The sequence below is a fragment of the Zophobas morio genome, unplaced genomic scaffold, assembly GCF_036711695.1.
Source record: "Zophobas morio isolate AGI-343-1 ecotype UQ-CSIRO unplaced genomic scaffold, CSIRO_AGI_Zmor_V1 ptg000093l, whole genome shotgun sequence".
Lineage (NCBI taxonomy): Eukaryota > Metazoa > Arthropoda > Insecta > Coleoptera > Tenebrionidae > Zophobas > Zophobas morio.
In genome coordinates, this window is record NW_026972198.1 from 272,030 (window position 1) to 293,706 (window position 21,677).

Genomic DNA, 21,677 nt, shown 5'->3' on the forward strand with positions numbered 1-21,677 from the left:
GTAAATTTTTTATAAGCTCGCGGAGAACTTCTGTAATGCATAGTAACTCTCTTTGTACGTTATAAGAAAAGAAAAAAAAAAGGTTGATTGTATTATTCAGAAGCCGCCATTTGGAAAGTATCCTTGGCCAGTAATTTCAGCAGTCTCGACTGTAAATGAAGTGTGTGGGCTTTCTGAAGCGTGACGTCGTTTACAAAGTTGTTATAGGGGTCGCTGAGAGCTGAGGCCTACGGCGTAGGCGATGAATAAGGCCAAACTTGAGAGACTAAAATAGCAAAGTACCGCCAGCTCTTCTCTCTTACTATCGTGCGACTTCTTATGTAAGTCTATAAAATACCAGAAGAATATAGGAAGGCAGTAACCATAAATTTCTAGCGACCAAACTCACACATAAAAAGCTCCAAAATTTGCTTGTCCCAAAAAAATTGGTAGTAAGGATAATCGAGTTCTATAAAAAGAACTTAAGAAGACCGAAAAGGTATAGCATATAATATACGAAGCACCTGAGCGTTCCTGAGCACAAGCTTGGTAGACCGCACGAAACTTCAAAGGGTAGTCCCCTTCTATAAACTGAGCGAGAGCGGCTGCTTGAATGTACGCTGAGAAGTGACACGACCTGTACGTAACGGGCTGTAAAAGTTTTCTTATTTGGTCGAAGCGGTGACCTTTCATACTAAAGAGGCACGCAACCATCCTTTGTACTACTTCCTGGTCCCACACAGCGGGGAGAGCACCAACCAGTGAAAACATGTCAGAATGTCTAAGCCCGACCCAGTAGTACACGCTGAAGAAAAGTAGACAAGTTTTCTTAACTTCAATCGGGAAAAAGCAGTTTACCAAAATGCTCTTTTAAAGCTTTTTTTAGACTTATAAAGATCGCCGAGTAGTAAAAAAAACTCGTGTGAATCTCTGTAATGATGTGTGTATCGCCTCAAAAGGAGCTCCAAAGTATCATACAAATAGTCTCTGGGGAAGTTTTCGCTAGTGAAAATTAACTAAGTCCGGTAGGGTTGCTTTCACTATTCCTACCAAGTTCCAGTCCCCACTTTTAGGCCAGTAAACTTTAATAGTACTTCTCCAACTCCCTTTTTCACTCTCCAGAATACGAGCTGCTCGTAGAATATAATTATGCATATAATAAAGACGTATGCAAAAGATAAACTTTGTTCTCCTCATCGAGAATTCTGTTGAGGTATATCGAGAACAAACAAATAAGAAGTTCAAGCATTTCTTTTCCTCTAATTCTCTTGACTAACATAAGCAAAAGCTGGCGAGGCTCCTTCCAACGCCCCAATCAAGTAAAAGTAAGTAAAACGTGCAACGCAGCTTACAACCTCCACCTCGTCTTTACTCGATGATTCACTGCGGGATGACTTATAAGGTGACGGCGACTTATGAACTGCTAATAAGTATTCAAACTGTTCCAGTAAAGCCAAATCAGGTGCGGGGACTGTATTTTCTGTAAAAAAAGTGGTGCTGAAATGCGCTCACTTCAAGGCGACCAAGCAAAGTTGGGCAAACCAAATGAGCGGTGCAGTTCTCTGTCGCAGGCGGCTTTAAGAGACAAAAGGAAAGAAGCAAGCTCATAAACGCAACGACTAAAGCTCTCTGGATTTAGTCTTAAACATAACTATAAAAGTAAAACTGGGCTGCTAATGCGACCTTTGCTTTGCCTTTTTATAGCGTTACCCCAGCAGAATATCAGTTGAAACTTTGGTGTAGATAAATAAAGAGCAAATAACGAGCACTGCACAGTAGAAATAACTTGTAAATAAACACTTCTACGTTTACTATCTAAATAACAAGTGTGGAGGCGTCAAAGGATCGCATTTCCAGACACTCGTACGCCAGGGTCTCGCAGAGGTCCAGAACCTACACGTGAAACGAAAACAAGCATAAAAGGGTAAAAGTGGCTCGGAAAAACCTGAGCAAAGTTAGCGCCACTCTTCACTACGTATAAACACCAGGCGGTGACCATGTGCAGCCTCGCAAAGTAGAAAACGGGTAGAAGGGAAGTGGATTCCTCAGAGAGCCGGAGCTGCACAATCAATCAAAATCGCATAAAGAACAGCGGTAAGTGCCATTGTACTGCAGCTATTTTCTGGTGCGCGAGGTGGAAGAGGTCATAACTATCCGCGAAACGTTTCCTTCTCCAATCCAGATGTGCTGAAGCGCAAGTTTAGTGATAATAAATAGCAATCGCATGAACGGGCTGCTTACCCCGCACTAAAGATAATACTATTACGGCAAAATCGACCTCGTCATTGGAGGAGCGGCCGCTAATCGATAGTGAAGACTAATCTTACTATACTGGTGAGCGAAAACAGCTTATGATCACTGCAAAAGAGAGCTGAGCAGGAGCCACATGTCACTGGAAATGAGGGAATCCTCAGCGGGAAGCGGCTCCACAGCATTACTGCTTAACGAAAACATCAACAAAAACAGGCGGTATACAAAAAGTTAGACGACTAACGGAAGGAATGTTTTATAAAAGAGCGGAGCCTGGTAGTCGCGACACATGCGCAGCCACAGCTCCAGCTTGCTCAACTCACGGGAGTGGTACAAGCTGCGGGGTTTAGCAGGAGTTTCAGTGGCACAAACGGATAACCACAAGAAGCAAAAGGCACTTGGATAGTAAGCAGTGCGGATTACGCAACACGTGAGTAGCACACGCGCTTAAATGGGGCATATTTTCGACTCTGTGGATGACTGATTGGTTTTGCGTAGGCCAGAAGGTCTGCTTAAACTCTTCAAAGTGCTGATATGTACGGCGTTAGTCGGCACACATAAACAACTGGCGGTTACAAAGAGACTTGTGCCGTCTCCAGATCCATGCGAAAGCGGTGTTGGTCCCAGAGTTCCAAGAACCAGCCGAGTCTCCTGCGGAAATCGGGGAGATGAAAGGAGGCTGACAAGTCGTTCTAAGCACCGCAGAAGATTGTTAACTCAAGATGATAACCTCTCAGGTCTTCAGTTGAAAGCAGATTCCTGCTTACTTGCATAAAAAAATGCAAAAGCTTGGGTTCGACTTTATGGGCGTCCCCACTGCACACACACTCTAAATTTGGGCCATTTAAAGCCTTAAAGAAAAGTTTATAAGAAAAAGAAAACAAGAAAAAAGTAAATGTATAGCATAGTAAAGACAAGCACTTGGTTATAAGCAAGTTTCTTTAAAAAGTTAAGAATAGCGATTTTCTGTACGAGAGCGAACTCGTGATTCTCTGATTTTAATTAAGAGGTCAGCATGCGCCATTTAAATACAAAAAACCATAACCATGGCGGTCTTTAAATGAATCCATCAAGTTTTCTCTATATGAAAAAGTCAGGTAATGCTCGCCGATGTCGTCCTTAAGAATTTCGAGTAACTCTGAAGGAAAACGGCTCCCCAAAAGCCACTCAGTTTACAAGTTGTACATTGGCAACCTCCTAAACTGCCCGAATTGGTTAAGTCTGCACGTCGCAGATGCTCCACTCTTTCTACCACTGGAAGCCCTTCGACGTTCTGCTTACTAACAACAACGGAACGGACGGACGTGACGGAAAGGCACGCGCGAATGTAGCTACAGAGTGCGGTGGCAGCTGGCAAATCACGCACGCAGAAGGAAGTCAGAAGCGAAGAGCAAACCCTGAAGCCGTTTCCTTCTTAAAGGTAATAAAAGGTATGCCTCTACTTTCGTGCCTGCGCTCCTATTAAAACATGAGAGCTCCGATTGATATCGGAGAGATGGTATCCGTGAGGACGAAACCGTAGCAGTGAAGGTGCAGCCCTCCACGCAGCTGCGGAAGTTGTCCAGAGCCTTGTCAAAGCGGTCTTGCCGAAAGTAAAATTCACCCATCTCGTAACGGATCTGCTTGCACATGGTCGTACCTCGGTACTGTGGTGACACAAGTGAAAGGCGAGGGACTAGCTGCATGGGGTCGTCAAACACGGACCTTCACTGAGGAGGCAGGCCACACGGGACTCAAAGAGTCCGTTTCGCCTTGCTGCTTGACAAACGATTCTAAAAAATCGAGAACTTCCATCTGAATTGCGGAAAACCACGTGCCCTGCTCCAAAGATTCTGCCCAGTATTTATATCATCAAGAACGAACCGTTGTCATAGAGGCACATATATTATAACGCCAGCAGGTAGCATAGTTAAACTAAGTAGCTTAATAAAATCCACTCAAAAAAAAAAGATTCAGAGAGTCACCGAGAGCACGCAAGTATAGTTTTCTTATAACTGTAACCATGCAACGCAAAAAAAAACCGTTTTCCGTTTCGGAAGTTTTAAGAAGGACGCCCAACAGTTGCAAAGGAGACACATTTCTGTTGAGAGTGCGAACTATGCATCTTTTTGTAAATAAGTAAAGCAAAATAAATAATATAGTTTTAAAGATGCTTTGCTTTATACATAATAATGCTTTAACCTTGAAAACTGTAGCATCGATATTGGATGCGTGGTATATTCATCCTAAAAATAGAAAAATTGATATCAAAAAAAAGTTAACTGCAGAAGTTATCGGCTACTTTGACTGCTTCAAGAATTTCAAACTGCTTTTCCAGACAAAAATGCTCTTCTAAATAGTCCAAGGTGAGACCAAACTCTTCAACAGTAGCTAAAAGTAACTTTCTTAAGGTTTCTTTTTTTTTTTTGGAGGTTGAGCCTGCGGAACTCTGAATTCTTGTTATTAATATATAAGAGATCTTATAAAAAAATTATATAAACACCCTAAACTAAATATACTTAATATATTCTGTTAAAAAATTAAGTTTTAAAATGTGACAGTTTTTCAAAAGTAAATAAAGAGCCAACTTAGTAAAAAAAATATTAAAGATACTGAAAAACAATTTAAAATTTTCTGAAAAAAAAATTTGACTTAATATAAAACCGGTTAAAAAGCTTTAAAATCCTTCCGTTTCATAGAACACAACTTTTTTAAAGAAGTAGAATAAATTATAACCTGCCCAGAGGTTGTTTATCCAAAACATTGTCAATTGTCTTGAAAGCGTCAATTTTTATAAAAAATAGTTCCAAAAGTTTAAAAATTTTTGAACTTTTTAAAGAACTTTTCTGAAAAATATTGCATACTAAAAAGTTAACGGTTAAATAAAAAAACTTAAAATTACATACTAGCGATCTTAAAAATTCCAAGTATTTTTGGGGAAAAAGCAGCCAGTCTATGAGGTAAGAATGTAACGAGTCATCAAGAGTGGCGGTAGGTTCAAATGAAAATTGGATCGAAGTCACTGAATATTAAAAAAAAAAAAAAAATTAACAAAAAAGGTTAAGTTCTGAATGCTTTACTCAAATAAATTAGACTTAAAAATTAATAATCTCCTCTAAAGTTTAATAATTAAGACAATCGCTATTCTACAAACATTCAATAAAAAAAATTCTTTTCGGGTAGTTAGTTAGGTTGATCTAATGGTTTTATCACAAGGAGCACAAGAGTCCATATAGCATCCGCTGCACGGAACCAGAGAAGGACGAGATGAACAAGGTTACTCTTCACATATAACTTACTTAACGCTGTAGGCGTTTGCGAAATTTGCGTAAGTTCTAAATGACGGTTTAAATTAGTTAGTTGTAATATTAAAACAAAAAGTCGTCTCACCCTTCCTTAGCTGTATAAGTTAAACGGCCGAATTACAAACCACAACCGTCTTGGGACCAAGAGGAAACCCCCTCAGTACGATGCGAGTTTTTACCCGCCCAATCCTTCTCTTGCATTGCAGCATAGCAGTTAACGTATTGACCCTGCAACTGATGGAAAGAAAATAAAACATAGTAAGGACGTCTCTCCATCGTCAAAAATAAAAATTTATCGGATCGGGAAGGTTACTCTTCCAAAGGGTAAAATATAAATTATTTTCTTTATCAATTCTTTGATATATTTTTTCTCAGTTTAAGTTTTTTAGCTTTTGTGTTTAAGCCTGAATCTTATTACAGTGTAAAGGAATAACAAATTTAATTTAATAAAGGCTTCTCTTTTGAGAAATTCAGATTTTTTTAATGATACATTGGAGGTATACAACAAGGCTGGACCTCAACATAAAAATACCGCAAGATCAGACGCAAGCAAAATTTTTAACGGAGAATTGTACAGAACGATGGGTATTCTTCGGCAGAAACCTTAATTGTTTAGTATGAGCTTAAAGGCGGCTCATGCAGTAACATTATTGAAGCATCACGCTAAATTAAGAAACGCAAATGAAGAATGTAGTTACCCGTTAAAACCCTTTGCTTAAATAATTTTTAAAAAACTAAGTTATAATAGAAAACTGTTAGTTGAGACTCTAGGCCCCAGGTTTATGCTGAGGCGAGCATGCTTTGCGTAACCAAAACTGCACTAAAAGGTTATTTATTTTGGAGGTATTGCTGATCATTAGAATTACTTTTTTTTTTGTAATTTAGCGTGATCTCATTACCTCTAAAGTAAAAATAAAGACGACCAACCCCACAGTAAAGAACCAATATATTTTCTTAATCTCCGCTCTATAGCGTGAACTTTGAAGTCTGTAAGGAAGATGTCACTACCTACCATAGTGCCTACTCAGAAATGTTAGAAAAAATGTGGGTGCAATAGCTTTTCTTTTATTATGTTGGCTTCTTAAACTATAATTATAATCTAATTAATAATTATCATACCAACTTTCTTTGCTCTAGCTTTTGTCGGACAGCTAAAACGTTATAACGCCTTAAATAACTTATTAAAATGAGGGAAGAAGGTACGGTCGAAGGTAGCCCAAAAGCTCCATAAAATCTTTATACTTTATATAAAAATCTGAAACGTCAATAAATGTCTCTAACTAGACTCGCTTTTGCAGCAGACCTTACAAGTGTTTATGATACGAGGATTAAAAAAAAAAAAAAGGATAATATATAGTGGTACGCAAAAAAGGTTTTTTGTAAGAGAAGAATTCACGCATAGAGTAGTAATAATTCACGACCGAAATGATTTTACTCACGCCAACGTTCATACGCTAAAAATGGTTAAACCAAAGATAAATAAAATAAACTATTTCAGAACGAAGAGGGGAATGCTCGACAGGCGATCTCAACGAACAACAGTAAAATATTCGGTTAGCACTGCGCTTGCGCATAAAACCTTCGGTTGCGGCCTGTTGCAGTGTAAATCAACCTAACGAAATTTTATTAGTAAACTTCTGTTCATGTTAAATAAGTGAAGTGCGATTAGTTATTCATTAAAAAAATTTTGTTTTCATATTTTATACCTTTCAGAGTGACCACGCAAACATGGGTAGAATTAACTATATCGAAAAATTCGAGGAAAATAAATAAAATGGTGTTCCGGAACCAAAAAGAAAGCGGCAACCAAATTGTGTTTAGATTAAACGCCAAGAATTTAATTCAGCAGAAGAAGCAAAGAAATTAGTTTTATCAAAGAATATAAGGAAAAAGCATCTTATAAAAATATATAAGATGGATGCAAAGACGAGTATCGTTGTTAGTTAAAGGGTGTCCAGCTGGATTATACTTGTTATAGCATTCTGCAAGTGAAAAAATTTCGCTTTTTTTGGCATAACCCTTATAATAACCCTTATAAAAATAAGGAACTAAGTAGTAGAAATTTAATTGAAAGTCAAAGTAAATCAAAGAAAAATAAGGTTTTTAATAGTCACTACCATATTAGCCATTATTAACAGAAAAATGTTATGGGCCTCTATAAATTCAAAGTTAACCAGACTTAAAACAGTCAAAAATTAAGTATGGAAATCCCGACCCTATTTGGGGCTGAAATTAACACTGTGAAACAAGGAGAAAATTTTTCTGATTCTAAAGACGAGCTTCTTGTGCTGAACTATCACTGTTTGTTGTAATTAAATCCAGATGAACAAAATATAAAAGTTGTATTGTCGACTCCAGGGCTACTGGAAATTTTAAAAGATTAAAAAATGGTACAGTTTGACGCCAGGTTTCATAACATTGCTCGGACATCTCCTAATGATCCTGGGGACGAGTAACAACCACGTCTTTCATCCATTTGCTATCGCTGTCTGCAAGGGTGAAAGTTTAACTGACTTCAGCTTTATTTTCGAAGCTTCACGTATTTTTCATCTATCTTGGAAACCATTAATACTCCTTGCCGAAGCCAGCGAATCCATTACTTACTCAGGGACTTACATATATTTTCGGTAACGTCTTTCTCTCTTGGTTTAAAAAATATAGAAAAATACTTTGGGAAAATGTGTCTTTAAAATTTTAAAACACGATTTCCTATGCTTTACTGACAAGTAAAGACGAAAGTACGTATCTTAAAGCATCTCAACTTTTCTTAGAGAATTAGAGCACAGAAGTTGGTCACCGTACTACAGATTTCTCAATTATTTTTTTTGCAATGGGTGTTAAAGAATTCTAACTGATATAAAGAAATAATGGACTCGAAGAAACAAGGCTAATAAAAAAGGAACACACGCTTCGAAAAAGACTTCCAGTGTGTCAATTTCTTAATTGTGTTCAATAATTATTAAAATGGTCAGAAGACAGAGAGCCTGAATCTCCGAGTTATAAAATATTAAGTGAAGTTGCATCAGTGTTTCTGCGACAATGGATCTTTCCTCTTCGGCGATCAACCATAACAAGAAAGTCTTACAAGAGGAAATTAGCGCGGATTGTAAACTGTCTTATAAAGAAAAAGAAGAGAAATGAAAAAATTTCGGTAATTAGAAAATCTAGGTAAGGCGTATGAATCATGACTATTATTTTATGAAACACTTGAATCCAAATGCACTTGACTTTATTTTTATTTAATATCTGCAATGAAAACATGTCCTGTGGATGAAGATACGACTAAAACTTGTTGAGGTACCTGATTAGGCAAAGCTAATACCGTTAGACCAAAAGAGTCAACGCAAACGTCTAGCTAAAGGGAAAAAGCTTTAATAGTACAATAAAAAAACCTTTTTTATTAGTTTTATATTTAGTTAAGAAAATATATTTTTATTCTTTTTAAATTTTATTAAGGTATGTCGTATAATTTGTATACATTCATTCAATTAAGGTAATATTTATATGGTGTGATGGTACTGCAGAACACCTAGATTCGTGCAGTATTACTAAACCCACAGTTGTGTAACCGAGACTTTGGTTTTTGCTTGTTTTATAAGCATTCCTTTTGATACGACAATTTAAGATACTGAAGCTTTCCGCAGTACAACGCATTCCTCAAAACAGAGCTGAACTCAGGAAGGTACCACTTGAAGGTTTGGTTAAGAATTACAGTAACCCAAAATATATTTGCTAATGGTACGTCATTTTGCTGAAAATCAACTTTTTTTTGCAGGTCAGAGCCCGCACCTAAAGAATTTTCCCCAATACGTAGAAAGTTTTAATTCTATTCTAATTTTCAGTAGATTAAAAACCTAAAAATTTGCCTAACAACATTTGTCTAAGCATTTGTTTCTTAGTTATTAAAAAATTTTAAATCTAAAAACGCAGTGACAATAAAATGGAAATTGATAAAAAAAAAACTCTCAAACATCACTTTACGAGTTTCTTGTATTTTAATTTGTTTAAAATCTATAATCCTGCTGAATAGAATGATACTATTTAAAATATTGTTTACGTGGATTTTTTAAAACCGATTCTTAACCAGTTTTCATTAAGTTAAAAAAAACACTTCACTTACCGTGCGGCATTAATCCGCAGTGACCGCTCGTTTTAAAATAAGGCGATATACTGAGTAAATACTGTGTTAACCCCTAAAAGACAAAACTCTGGGGCTTAAAATAGATTTGTTTTACGTTCACTGGTAACTAAATTTACCGATTTTTTATGTTTTTTTGGTTCCTGATTAATCCGTTAGAACATGAAACTCAAACTTACCAGAGATTGTTTCATTTAAATTGAACCTAGGCGACAGTGATAAACATAATAACCAGTAACCTATAAGGGGTTAAGTTGTACTTTTCTATATTTTATTACTTGCTGTTACTAAGAATTTTTTTTAGTGCAATATACATATTTTTTTGTGCAAAAAATTTGGGTCCATTCTGTTCATTACATTGGCGCTTCAAACATCTTTTTTGTTGGGCGAATAAATCTAACCCAAAAAAAACTAAGGCCCACAATTCACGTGCATATACAATAAATGGAGCCCACCGGCTGCTGTTTTTATATAAACTTTTTCCTTTTTCTGTACGGTTGATTTTGGTGCGTCTACAGTGATTTAGTTTGCCGATCAACCTATATGATATCACTCTATTGTCTATAGTATATTTTTTAATTAAGTTATATTACGTTTTATATATGTAAATTCTCGAGGATTTTTGGCCTGTAACCTCTACATTTGACAAATAAAACCCCCACTTGGGTGGTTCCTCAAGTTGAATGTAGCGTTTATAACAATAAATTTAAATAAGGCAGCAAATTTATTGAACTAAAATACTAATAACGCCTAAAAGTTAATAAGGGTTCGGATGTTGTGCTTTACATAGTAATGTACTAGTTTCCAGAAGTTATCTATAGAGAAAAATAGGTTTATACAAATTTTTTTTAGAGAAGGTAACATACGTGTAGTAGGAATGGACCACGCGCGATTTAATATAGCTTAGAAGGAAAATTTACCTACTTAAAATCTAGACAGAAAAAATGCGCTTAGACATCAGTTATATTTGCAACTATTCCTATTAAGAAGCGTCAAGCATTCAAAGTTTGGTGATTCTATCAAACCCCAGGAAGTGCCATTCATTAATATAATATAACAAAAAAAAGTTCATATTCAGTTTATAAGTTCTTACCTAAAATAAAATTAATACTATACGTAAAATTACTGGGATTAAACAGCAAATTCTAAAGAATAAGAACTATAAATGGGCTATGAACACTTAAAACTACCGCGAAATTGTACACCAGGCTTTTAATCTACGAGGTCTGTCATGTAAGGCAGCGCGTACCAATATATAAGTTGAGATGATTCATTTTTCAGCACGAAGTATAGACCAATGCTGGCGCATGTTGCGACTAGAAGCATCTTTAAAATTCTTATCAAGTCTCTTTATTATTGTTTCGGTGGCCATGATTTAAGGAATCCTGTTAGATAAAGAAACGCAAGATTGTTCCCGAAAATTATTATATTTATGCTTTATATATATATGTATCTATATTTAATTATTAATAGATATAGGGAACTCAGTTTTGCATTCTGTCTTTTTGTTTACTTGTTTATAGTTTTTAAGATCCAGTCTATTGGACTGCAAGGGTTAAAATATCAATTGCTTTGTTCTCTAGGGATAGAGCTGAAAGGAGTAAAAAAACTTATACATATCAATATCGGTCACTGCATTTATTAGGGAATGCCTTCAGCTGCTTCAAATTTTTGGAGCATGCAGAGCAGACTTTTTCTCTTGTGACCGGCTTTAATAGGCTAAGGAGTTAAGGCTGGATTTGATAAGGACCAATGATCAATTCTAAATGTCAAAATTTTGCGCGAAGATTTGCTTCGTGAGCTGTTGCTGAGTCTTGATGAAAAACTGGTGGTCATTTTAAAACATAGTGGTTCTCAGAGATTTTACCTATTTTATCTCCTGTTCGACGCCTTTTTAGCAAAAAAGAAATTGTGGTAATAAGAAGGTAAGCGAAACAAGCAAAGAAGAATAAAAAAGGAAAGAAAATAGAGGAAAAATCTGTTGCCTATTTATTTACTTTATCTCTAGGCACTGAAATACTACAGCCGGTGTTCGTAAGAGATCTTAAGCCGCTTAATCTTTATTCCTTTCTTCTGTAGGGGTTAGAGCATGAGTGCTCACCAGCTTACATATAAAGCTATAATGTCTGTGCTGAAGGACTAGAAAAGCGGGAAATATGCAGCCCGGGCTCCAATATTTGGTCTAGTGTGGTGGAAGGCCGCTAAAAAACACAAGCGGAATAAGTAGCCTTATGTACAAGACCCGAGGCCGCCTGGAGATACTGACCAGCACCACTACTGGTCATGCTTCCCCGACTATGAGCTCCCTTATATTTATCAATTTGTTTATAAATGGAAGTTTATGGCGCTTGAGCGAGTCAGAAAACTTTGAATACTTTTGAGCTCTCAATCAGAAGCGATTGCAGACATCTCACGTAACAGCCTTCAATCGAAAAGACGTCATTATTTCTTGACATAAACAAACAAAAACTAGCGCTTACGCACGTCACGTGGGCGGCGATAACGTACTCCGTCCCTCCGTCCCAAGGCTCGTAAGTAAGTACACTCACCAGCAGGCGATTAGTGTTCCTGGCTAATCTGTGGTAAAGGGCATTGGCGTTACGTTGGAAGACGACGGTTAAAGGGTTCAGCCACAGGTCCTGGTCTCAAGAGCTTCATTTGCTTCATCTCGCACAAACCACGGAGAGTTTGTCAACGCGCGCAGCAGTTTGTTCTGTAGCACTTGAAAGGCCGACGCTATTGCAAAGGAGTCGCAGGTCTAAGTAGCAGACGAGTATGTTATCATTGACTGGATGTAAGGCATATACAATTACTGCATAGTAAAGAAGTCGTAGGTCTAAGTAGCAGGCGAGTATGTTATCGTTGACTGGATGTAAGACATAAACAATTACCGCCTAGTAAAGGGTAAAGCGCCTTAGTTGCCGCCTTGACCTTCGCCACTACATAGTCCACGAGCGCCTGCCAGGAAAGTTTGTTGTCGATGAGGATTTCCCAAGTCTTTCGCTTGAGAACACCACGGAATCTTCTCGCCATCAAGGGTAAAGGGGGCTAACAAGAGGACGTGTTTCTTAGTAATTAAAAGCGCATTTGCTCTTCATCGCAGTTATAGAAACTTTCCAATTACGGCACCAGTTAGCAAGAGTATCAAGATAGCGCTGTAGATGCTTGCATAGCGGGACGGGAGAATTCGACGTTGAGTAAATGGCCGTATCATTGGCGTAGAGGGCGATTGGTGTAGGTGGATTTGAAGGCAAGGGCACGTCGCTCATATAAACAGCAAATTAAAGGGGCGGAAGAAGGGGCCCTGCAGTCAGAAATTGCAGCAGCAACTGTGTATCTCTCACGCGTGCGCTGAAGACGCGGTCATATAGATATGACTTCAGCACATTGTAAAGACCATGAGGAACGGATAACGTGCGTAGTTTGTGCGGCAGACCTCCAAGTCAAACTTGATCAAATGCCTTTTCACCGTCAGAGAACAGGGCCTGTTACCCTCTTAAAGTTAAAAGCGCGAGTGGTTCACTCAGTTAAGCGGAGGCGCTGGTGGGTTGTTGCGTGTCCTTACCGGGATCCAAACTAAAACTCCGGCGTGGCATCCCGAGCATTAACGACCTCTTTTAGACGGCGCAGTAAAATGGCCTGCCTCACCCTCAGTGCCGACCGCTAACAGGAAACTGATGGGTCGGTACCTGCTAGTTGCTGATTCCGGTTTGAGTGTCTTTGATAGCATCACTACAGCCGCCGTCTCCCCTCGGCCGGAAAGACGCCGAGGACCATCGCAGCTTTTACCTGGAGGCACAGATAATGCACCCCTGGTGATGGCAATTTCTTCAGCAACTCAATAGTGGCGCCATCGGGGCCAGACTTTTTTTTCGTTTGGGTAGCTCTTCGGCAATCGCTTGAACCTCGTCAACATTAGCTAGTTCAAATGGTTCGTGAACATCGGGAAGAAGGAAGCTCAGCAGTTGGAACGCATCATTGGCAGTTAAGTGAGCAGCTGTCACGTTTTGTGTAGCAAAAAAATTAAAGTTTTGTCTTCATCACTCTCCTACTATATTTCCTTCACAAAGGGGCGCTATCGGTGCAAGTCCCCGATTTATAATATTTTGAACTAATTAACAGAAGGTAGAATGACTGCGATGGTCTAATTAGGATATATGGTGAGCCTGGCATCCCATTTATTGCTATAATGGGCTATGAGCTTCTTTCTTATGCAACTGTGCAGTCGATTAAGTGCAAGTTTGTCTTCGGCGCTCTTCGACAACTTGGCCAATCAGATAAGACGTCGGCGTTGGCAGATAAGTGACTTTATTTTATCAGGTAGCCTATTGGGGCGGTACGTTACTTCACAAGTTGTTGTATCAGTAGTGCGAGCTATGGCCAATGCGCTTTCGAATAAGGCGACGGCGTCATCCAGCAGAGCGGGTGTAGGTGGTACTGACGGACACAAAGGGATAGCGGTCTCTAAAATCTCGGTATATCCGTCCCAGTTGGTAAAAGGGAGGCTGATAAGCTTCAATGTGTTCTTCTCGTCGCCCATCTCGAGAATAATTGGAAGGTGATCGGAGGACAGTACGTGGAGCACTTCAATTCCCATTGTGAGACGTACATCTTCTAGTAGGGTGATATTCAGTACGTCCATTGTGCCTGTAGTCGCCGAGTGTGTTAGTCGCTGGGGACCTAGTTTGCACAGCCCGTGCGCAGTATAGACCTTAAGGATGTGGTCCTTCGAGTTATCGGCTCGGCTGTTCCATGAAGGATGCTTGCAATTGAGGCCCCTGCACCAAACAGCAGAGAAGTCGCTCGCCAAAATGGCGTCCATATCCAAGAGCGGTGTAGCTTCCAAGGGGATTCGTAGACAGCGAGCACAGACAAGAACCCCTGGTCTGCCTTAGAAAAGTTCCCACTGCCTCGGAACTTTGTAGAGCTAGCTGAGGTATCGAGTGGTGTTAAATGCGACTTTGGGAAGGTCTCGTTGATGGTGCATACATCAATTCTTTTACTTTGTAACAGTTCCTGGAGCTCAACCTACTTACTCCAAACACCATCGCATTCTAGAATAATAGTCATATGTAGCGACGCGGCTTTGGTTTGAAAACCGTTGCAAACAGATTTTTAGTCCCGTCACAGTTCCAAGTATGTTGGATAAATTCGTTGTTTAAATTGCTAACAGCTGTGCCGTAATTTCGGCTGTGGTTGTTACTATTGCTGATCAGTTTAGCAGTAGAAGCGTGGCTAGGAACTTTAGAAACTAAAAAGGAATAGTGGGCGATTCTTGATGAGATATGTCCTCAAACGAGACGCGTAAGAGATCCCCAGGGTGACGATATGGCGCGTAAGCACCGACGGAGTAAACTTTGTGGGTGGACAGTAAGTGATTGCAGCCTTCACAGTGCGCGCTTCTCCGCAATTTGCACAACAAGGACTATCTCGTACTTGCATGCATAAGGCTGTCATGTGGCGCACCCACATTTAACGCATCGGGGCCGCAGCGCAAAAGCTTGTGGTGTGCCTAAAGGTCTGACAACGACGGCACTGGCCAACGCGGTTACTCTTCCAAAATTCTCCATTCTAATTTGAAGATGAGAGAAAGTCTTCAGTTCTAACACCTTTTGTCTCAGTTCTAGGTATACGTACTAAAGCTAGCGGTAAAAAACCCTTCTTAAGTTCAACATTGACTGTGCCCTCCGTGGCATTTTCGCAACTCGAGGGGTGTGACGCCCTGAGCGCGCAAACCCTCCTCAATGGTTTAAAAATCGAGTTCGCAGTAAACCCCACGGAGGACAAATGCTAAGGCTTTTCCTCAGGTAGTTGATATTAAAAGAATTGAAACTTCTGAGCTCGCATGATCGCTGTTTTAGAACAGTAATAGTTAGCTGTCAATAGAAATATCTTGGTTCCAAGGTGGGTATCTCTTGATAGTGAGATATTCAGGCCGTTAGTTTGCAAAAGTTGTATTAATGGCAACTTTTGTTTTTCACAAAGAATAACGGGGGGAATCTTTCTTTTACGAGATACATTTCATTTAAACATTCTTTTTTGTTGGAAGTAGTGCCAGAAGCGCTGCCCATTTCAACGACTACGATGTGCTGTAAAGCTTTTACAGGCTTTTCCAAGTCTACGTAAATTTCACTACTCTCATCTCTTATTTAAGCTTTTAAGAATATTACAAATTTTTACCACTAAAATTATTTTTGTACTAATAATGTGGTCGCTCTCGACTATATTATTATTAGAAAAACTATTAATATTACTACAAATTATTACTATTATTATTATTTCTAAGCCCTACTTCACATTAAAAGTTCCGTTATTGTTTAATTCTAAGCCCTCGTTTTCTTCTAATGTTTTAAACGTCTATGGCTGAACCAGATTCGTAAAGCTAACACTATTATTAGCCATCATATCTCTCTTAGACTTTAGTTTGTTCTGAATAGTTCTTATGTGGTCATTTAAGTTTAGCTTTTCCTAATTCTAACTCTTTTCTGAGTTCTTCGTTGACATTGACAGCTAATAAGTTAGCAATAAAGGTTCGCAGCTCTTCTTCAGTAGAAAGACTTATTTTTTAAACAAATAAATCTTAGATAAATAAAAAAAAATAAAAAAAAGTGGTTATAACAAAAAAAAATTAATAACAAAAATTAATATTAAATATTATAATTTGCTTTAACAAGCCTGTCGACTGTAAGTAAAAACTATTCGGGGAGCACAGAGGGGGAAGGACGAAAACTCTATTAATCTTTCTATATACACTTTACCAAAATAAACCAAAAAAATAACAATGTAAAATTCCAAGTTTAACCTATCACTGACATCCTTAAGTTCATCTTTTAAATGTTAGGTCTATTGTATAAAGTTAAAAACTTGATATAATTAATTGGTGAGAAAGTAATTATTAGTTAGAATTTTTATGCTAGTGCGGTTCCAAAATAAGAAACGTTCAACTAGATATCGCAGGGGAAGAAGTACGACCTCGTTAAATAACAGAACCCTTTTCGGCAGCATAGAGCTGATGCGTTTATTATCTATCATTTTGCTAATTTAATTGTTACTTGAGAGTTAAATTTTTTCTTCTGTAAAAAGAATTTCTCATGCTTATTAATTGGGTTCCGACCTAGAAGCAGCTTTTCTCCTTATCTAATTTTTTAAATGCATAATGATGACGTTTTAGGATTCCTTAAAGAAATTTAGTTCGAAGGCCATCAACAGCTTATATGACTGCTGGGCTGAACAGTGCGAGGTCGACCAGAGCGTAATCCGAAATAGCCGAAGAGAATTAACTTTTTTTTTAGCAAGTAAAATGCGTAAAGCCATATCAAATTGAGTTGCAGTCGTAACTTAGCCGTTAAGAGCACTGACGTGCGTACCCAAGTTTGTGTGTTCCATTCCCAACGGGTTGACTCTCCGGTTGCGTAGTTCTCCCTCGTAACTTTAAGTACTTTGTATCGCTTGATGGTGCGATAAGAGAGATTTTGAAGTTTAATGACTTATATCGCTCTCGCTGAATGCTCACACCTATGTAAAGCAATTACGGAACACAATTCTTCTATTTTACCACACTTTATTTAATTTAACAATCTATCAAAGAACTTTTGCCACGTTTGTATTCAACAACGACAGAACAATAATTGAAAAAATAATTTAAAAAAGCAGTTATTATAGCCATAATTATAAATAAAAAAAATAGCCGTAAAAAAAATAAAATTAGGTTGGAATTGAAAAAGTCACGGTCCTTAATTTTTTTAAAAATAAATTTACTTATTACTATAATTAGTTATGCAATATGTATAAAATTAAGAAAATGTTGAATGTACAGTTAAAAAACCAAGAAGAGAAAAAACGTCGAGTTGTGTTTCGTAATCGCCTTCTTAGGTTTTATTCTCCTTCTCGTCTTCGCTACTAAAAGCAACTGTCTTTTTTAATTTCTCTCTGTGTGAAATATCTATGCAGCTTAACTTTATAAGACTTTTCTTTGTTTTTGGTGTTTATATTATTCTATTACAATAAATTTATTAGTAAATCTTTTTTTTAAAAATTTATTTTATACTGATAAAGTTTTTCAAATTTCATTAAAAAATTTTTATAGTTAAATTTAAAATTTTGAAACATGGCTTATGACTTGACCATGCTCGTTAATAATAAATATTTAAAAAAGTTAAAAAAGCTAAATTACTTTAAAAAACTCAATTAATTTAATAAAGAATATACGATAGTAAATATTTGTCAATGTACTACTTTAATTTAGGAGAATGTTACCTTTAGAGGATTTGAACCTCTAGATCAGTTAAGAACTCGCTTAAAACCTGAACAAAGGTAAACATGCAGTGACAGAAAGATATATACTCTAGCCACACCTTATTATAATATTTTTTATTTTGTATGCCATAAGTTATCTTTTTTTGCGGACTATTAAACAATTGGGATTAAACCAAGAAATTAAAAAACAATAAACCTAAATCTGAAAAAATAAAATCTTTTTAAGTAGTAGCTTGAAAGCATCAAATTATTAAGAAATACGAAAATACCATAGATATATAAAAGCGTTTGAACAATTTTAGTAGTCTGAATGTCTTATTATTTTAACTTAACAAGAGTGTTATTAAAATAGGGTATTATGTAACACTATTAACAAAGAGTAGGATCTTAACTATATAAATCGAAACTAGTGACCGTAGTATGTCCTCTAACCCTTGTCCTCTTAAACCTACCTGTTACTATAATAAAATGGATATCGCAAACCATAAACTCATATAACTATAAACTGAATAGCGATCTATGGTTAATTTATTAATTAAACTTGGTAAGCTCTCCATATATCCCGTACTGTTAACGCTGAGCCTCACTAAGTAACTGGCGTATTTTATACTCTAACCTGTATAGTTAAAAGGAGCTTTCGAAGCAGGAAAGCGTAGTTAGTACTTACAAGCCCTCTTCCTATTGAGCACTTACCAAAGTATGGGTGTTCATGAGTATTAAAATTTAAAGCTGTAAAAAAAGGATAAAGAATCTATAAAGAACTAAGCCGATTTCTAGGTGACTTCCAGAAAACTGCAACTTTCTTAAAAAACTACCTTCTCCTAAAAGTTAGTTTTTTTTTTTCTAAAAATTTTTATTACAGCAATTATAAGAATCAGAGTGCTCCCTATTGCTTTTTCTTTCTAAAAAATAGTGTTTCTGTATTTTCATATATGGTTTCAGACAACTCGACAGGATCAACATTTTTTAAATCCGCGATAACTTCCAAAACCTGACTGAAAATTAAAACAACTTGAGACGAAAGAATTAAGAAGGAGAATGGGAATACACAATGTTGCACGGTTCATTTCTGCTCTTCACTTGACAATCTTCGGACCACCTCCTTTTATCGCGTTTTTCAGTATTGGAAGTCCTTGTTTTAACAAGAGCATAACTGGAGTGGGAAGGACGAATTTCACACCAGGGGCTGTCTTTAAGCATCGGAAGGTAATAGCTGTACCAACATCCGTAATAAACACTACTACCCGTTTCTAAAAGTAAATGTTCCGCAGGGATGGCCCGAGCGACTTCCAGGTTAGCAACCGTCTTTAACGAACTAAGTCCGCGAGCATTTATTGGTAACATTAATAAATCGTTGCAAACAAGATTTCCAAGTTAAGAGTAATATTTGGTATTTTATTAAGAATGAAAGCGTACCAGCCGTTTATGCCAATAAAAAAGCCGGACTCAACGAAGCGCAAAGCCTCTTCTAGGCTACCGTCAAAAGAATGAACAACCCCACCAATAATCAAGTCGCGATTTCTATTCAAAATCTCTGTGCCCCCCACCGCTCTCTCGGTGTTCAGTTAACCTTTTAAAAGGTAACTATTGGTACCAAAAAAGTCGTTGAACGAGTTGCGGCAGTGAAGAAACAGAGGTAAGCTTAACTCTCCGGCAAGTTCAACTTGTTTTTCAAAGTATCTGTGTTTACAAAAAAGAATGGCTAACTTTTCAACAAGACTTTTACGTTTAAAAACAACAGTCTTAACGAATTTTTTTCTATTTAACTATTTAAACAAATAAACTAATAACAATATGTAAAGGAAACAACTTCATTTGAACTTGTTTAGGGCAGAATCGCAAACGATCCGAATAATCTTATGTTGTACGGTATTAATAACTAAGATAAGACAGAAACTATAGAAACCGAGCCCACACTCCCCACAGGCAACAACTTTTCCTTGCTGGATGCCTTTAAGGGCCAAATAAAAAGTGCACGTAAAAAAAATGCAAAAGATTAGATTAAGCAAAAAAGACTAACCCAATTTGGCTAAAGCTAGAAGATTATGATAATAACTTTCGGAACTGTGGCTAGAAGGGAATGTCTCAAACTCCAAACAACGTGTTGGGTGACAACCAACAGTGCAGTAAAGTCTTTCTAAACTAACTAATTTATCAATTAACAAAGAAAAGAGATTTAGCTACCGTCCAAGTAGCAGAGAGATAGTGCTTTTTCACTCTCTTTTAAATCTCCTCCTGTTATGATCAGTTTTTCTAACCCGCTATTAAAACTGCGCTTAAGAACACTCGACAGATCGCCTAAAAAAGTGCAAAAAATTACCGGATTAAGTAGTTTTCTACTATACGATATATAAAGTATGATAGGTGTCAAGCATACCAGGATGGCATGTTTTCCCATGATAAATGCCCTTAAACATCGCATCTAATAAAAAAAATTCGTATTCAAGTTATATATTATACTTATTTGATAAATAAAAACCCGTCAAGTTAGCGCCAATATCTGCAATTGCCAATTGTAAAGTATAACACCGTTATAAATAGGTTGATAGTTAATACAACAATTATTCAAACCTATAAACTTGTATTTCATCGAGCAAAAATTCTTAATAAGCTTTAAATTATCTTTTTAAGCTTTGAAGACTATTATTTATAAGCTTCCAAGATCACAGTCTACTTATAATTACGTAAAAACACAGCGGTTTTAACCCCGAGGCTATAATAAAGTACCTGAGAGCTACAGCCCATAAAGATCGGCTGTGTGACATTTTGGATAACCACTATAATTTAACCTTTATATCTCTAGTGGGAGCTTACCTATAGTATGTTAGTCTTTAAAAAAAAAATTGGTCACGTGATAAAGTTAGTTATCCAATCGGAAAAAAATGGTTATTTAAAGCATTGCGTTAAACTTTTAAACGAATTAATGACAAAAAAAGTGAAAGGCAAAAATATTATGAGCTGGATGGGAGGTGAAAGCGAGAGCATAAAAGGCAATACACTCTTTAGTAGCCTTTAAGTTCCTTAAGTTTTTTGACTTTTCCAATAGGGTTTACTGCTTTCATAAGTCATGAAAACTTGCTTCTCTACACCACAAGGCTCACATCTCTTTCCAATCACTGTTAAATCTTTAAAAGGAAAGGTAAAACTGTCAAGTCTTCAAGGCTTCAGCAAATAAAACAATATTTTAAAGTTTTTTTCTATAAAGCCATAACCTGTTTTGCCCGAAAATAATGTAGAGATAAATTAGTATTTATGAACTCAGTTAATAGAATGCTACCCCTATGACTACGTAAACCCTTGACTATCTGCCGAATCAATTTTGCGGTTATTCGTTTAATAACAGTTTACATCTCTTGGAGGCGTATATATGACACCTTCAACTCAGAATATATACTGTCCCTGCCATCAAAAACTAGTTAACTTTCGCCTTTTTAGTTATATACACCATATATTTTTTAATTAACTTGTGTAAAGTTCACTAAATTAGGGGTAATAAATTTAATGAAATATGTATAATGAAATATGTATATGTACTCGGGTACTGAAACTCAAAACAATGAACAATAACTCAACTTCACTTAGGTAAAAAGGGAGTATAAAGGGGGTATTATTAAAAATATAAAAGTTAACTAATATGTGGACAAATTTTTTTAAACTTAGCTGCCTTTAATTAAAGTTACACCAATTTCATAGCTTATCTGATTAGGAACCGCTACATATGTTGGCAACGGTATACGCTAGGTTGAAGGGCAAAAGGCTTCAACAGAAGA

The 21,677-nt window shown here is 37.0% G+C and overlaps 3 protein-coding genes across 9 annotated transcripts; all 3 read right to left on the reverse strand.

Moving 5' to 3' along the window:
* Nucleotides 1-4: 4 nt before the first annotated feature.
* On the reverse strand, nt 5-6,890 carry LOC135144304 (uncharacterized). Of its 4 annotated transcripts, none has more exons than XM_064076314.1 (34): nt 6,877-6,890; nt 5,599-5,747; nt 5,508-5,543; nt 5,115-5,230; nt 4,945-5,054; nt 4,511-4,664; nt 4,411-4,454; nt 4,251-4,333; nt 3,934-4,061; nt 3,747-3,875; nt 3,626-3,687; nt 3,424-3,560; nt 3,275-3,367; nt 3,151-3,221; nt 2,960-3,080; nt 2,814-2,908; nt 2,628-2,758; nt 2,474-2,566; nt 2,339-2,416; nt 2,221-2,279; nt 2,090-2,166; nt 1,925-2,038; nt 1,804-1,872; nt 1,663-1,747; nt 1,522-1,608; nt 1,335-1,459; nt 1,163-1,279; nt 1,030-1,109; nt 838-981; nt 666-784; nt 504-599; nt 389-448; nt 283-326; nt 5-227 (listed from the first exon to the last, which is right to left on the reverse strand). In XM_064076314.1, coding segments are annotated over exons 3-34 (3,057 nt in total). In that variant the 5' UTR covers nt 5,509-5,543; nt 5,599-5,747; nt 6,877-6,890; the 3' UTR covers nt 5-92. The 4 variants fall into 4 exon arrangements, with proteins under 4 accessions (XP_063932384.1, XP_063932386.1, XP_063932385.1 ...); XM_064076316.1 differs by lacking the exon at nt 6,877-6,890 and having other exon boundaries at nt 838-909; nt 958-981; nt 5,599-5,828; XM_064076315.1 differs by lacking the exon at nt 6,877-6,890 and having other exon boundaries at nt 1,341-1,459; nt 5,599-5,828.
* A 4,405-nt stretch (nt 6,891-11,295) lies between these two features.
* On the reverse strand, nt 11,296-15,143 carry LOC135144295 (uncharacterized). Of its 4 annotated transcripts, none has more exons than XM_064076303.1 (7): nt 12,781-15,143; nt 12,543-12,718; nt 12,132-12,409; nt 12,027-12,073; nt 11,894-11,957; nt 11,649-11,833; nt 11,296-11,541 (listed from the first exon to the last, which is right to left on the reverse strand). In XM_064076303.1, exon 1 carries the CDS (start codon nt 14,471-14,473, stop codon nt 13,925-13,927), a length of 549 nt encoding a protein of 182 aa, XP_063932373.1. In that variant the 5' UTR covers nt 14,474-15,143; the 3' UTR covers nt 11,296-11,541; nt 11,649-11,833; nt 11,894-11,957; nt 12,027-12,073; nt 12,132-12,409; nt 12,543-12,718; nt 12,781-13,924. The 4 variants fall into 4 exon arrangements, with proteins under 4 accessions (XP_063932373.1, XP_063932372.1, XP_063932370.1 ...); XM_064076302.1 differs by having other exon boundaries at nt 11,296-11,464; nt 11,519-11,541; nt 12,543-15,143; XM_064076300.1 differs by having other exon boundaries at nt 12,543-15,143.
* A 3,650-nt stretch (nt 15,144-18,793) lies between these two features.
* Nucleotides 18,794-20,656, reverse strand: LOC135144302 (deoxyribonuclease TATDN1-like). Its single transcript, XM_064076310.1, has 13 exons — nt 20,635-20,656; nt 20,479-20,577; nt 20,387-20,407; nt 20,285-20,329; nt 20,092-20,205; nt 19,928-20,044; nt 19,814-19,858; nt 19,718-19,763; nt 19,502-19,587; nt 19,324-19,441; nt 19,152-19,222; nt 18,956-19,097; nt 18,794-18,902 (listed from the first exon to the last, which is right to left on the reverse strand). Exons 2-13 carry the CDS (start codon nt 20,495-20,497, stop codon nt 18,794-18,796), a joined length of 933 nt encoding a protein of 310 aa, XP_063932380.1. The 5' UTR covers nt 20,498-20,577; nt 20,635-20,656.
* Between the last annotated feature and the right edge of the window lie 1,021 nt (nt 20,657-21,677).

Bases quoted from the DNA above. Each gene is read 5' to 3' on its own strand.
- LOC135144304 (XM_064076314.1), bottom strand. The intron at 4,334-4,410 runs GTTAAAGCATTA...ATTTACAAAAAG, and splicing joins TCGATGCTACAGTTTTCAAG to ATGCATAGTTCGCACTCTCA. The intron at 449-503 runs GTGCTTCGTATA...TTCTTTTTATAG, and splicing joins TTGTGCTCAGGAACGCTCAG to AACTCGATTATCCTTACTAC.
- LOC135144295 (XM_064076303.1), bottom strand. From the start codon at position 14,473: ATGGACGCCATTTTGGCGAGCGACTTCTCTGCTGTTTGGTGCAGGGGC.
- LOC135144302 (XM_064076310.1), bottom strand. The intron at 20,330-20,386 runs GTTTTTATTTAT...TTTTTTTATTAG, and splicing joins TATTGGCGCTAACTTGACGG to ATGCGATGTTTAAGGGCATT. The intron at 19,764-19,813 runs GTTTCTATAGTT...GTACAACATAAG, and splicing joins CTGTGGGGAGTGTGGGCTCG to ATTATTCGGATCGTTTGCGA.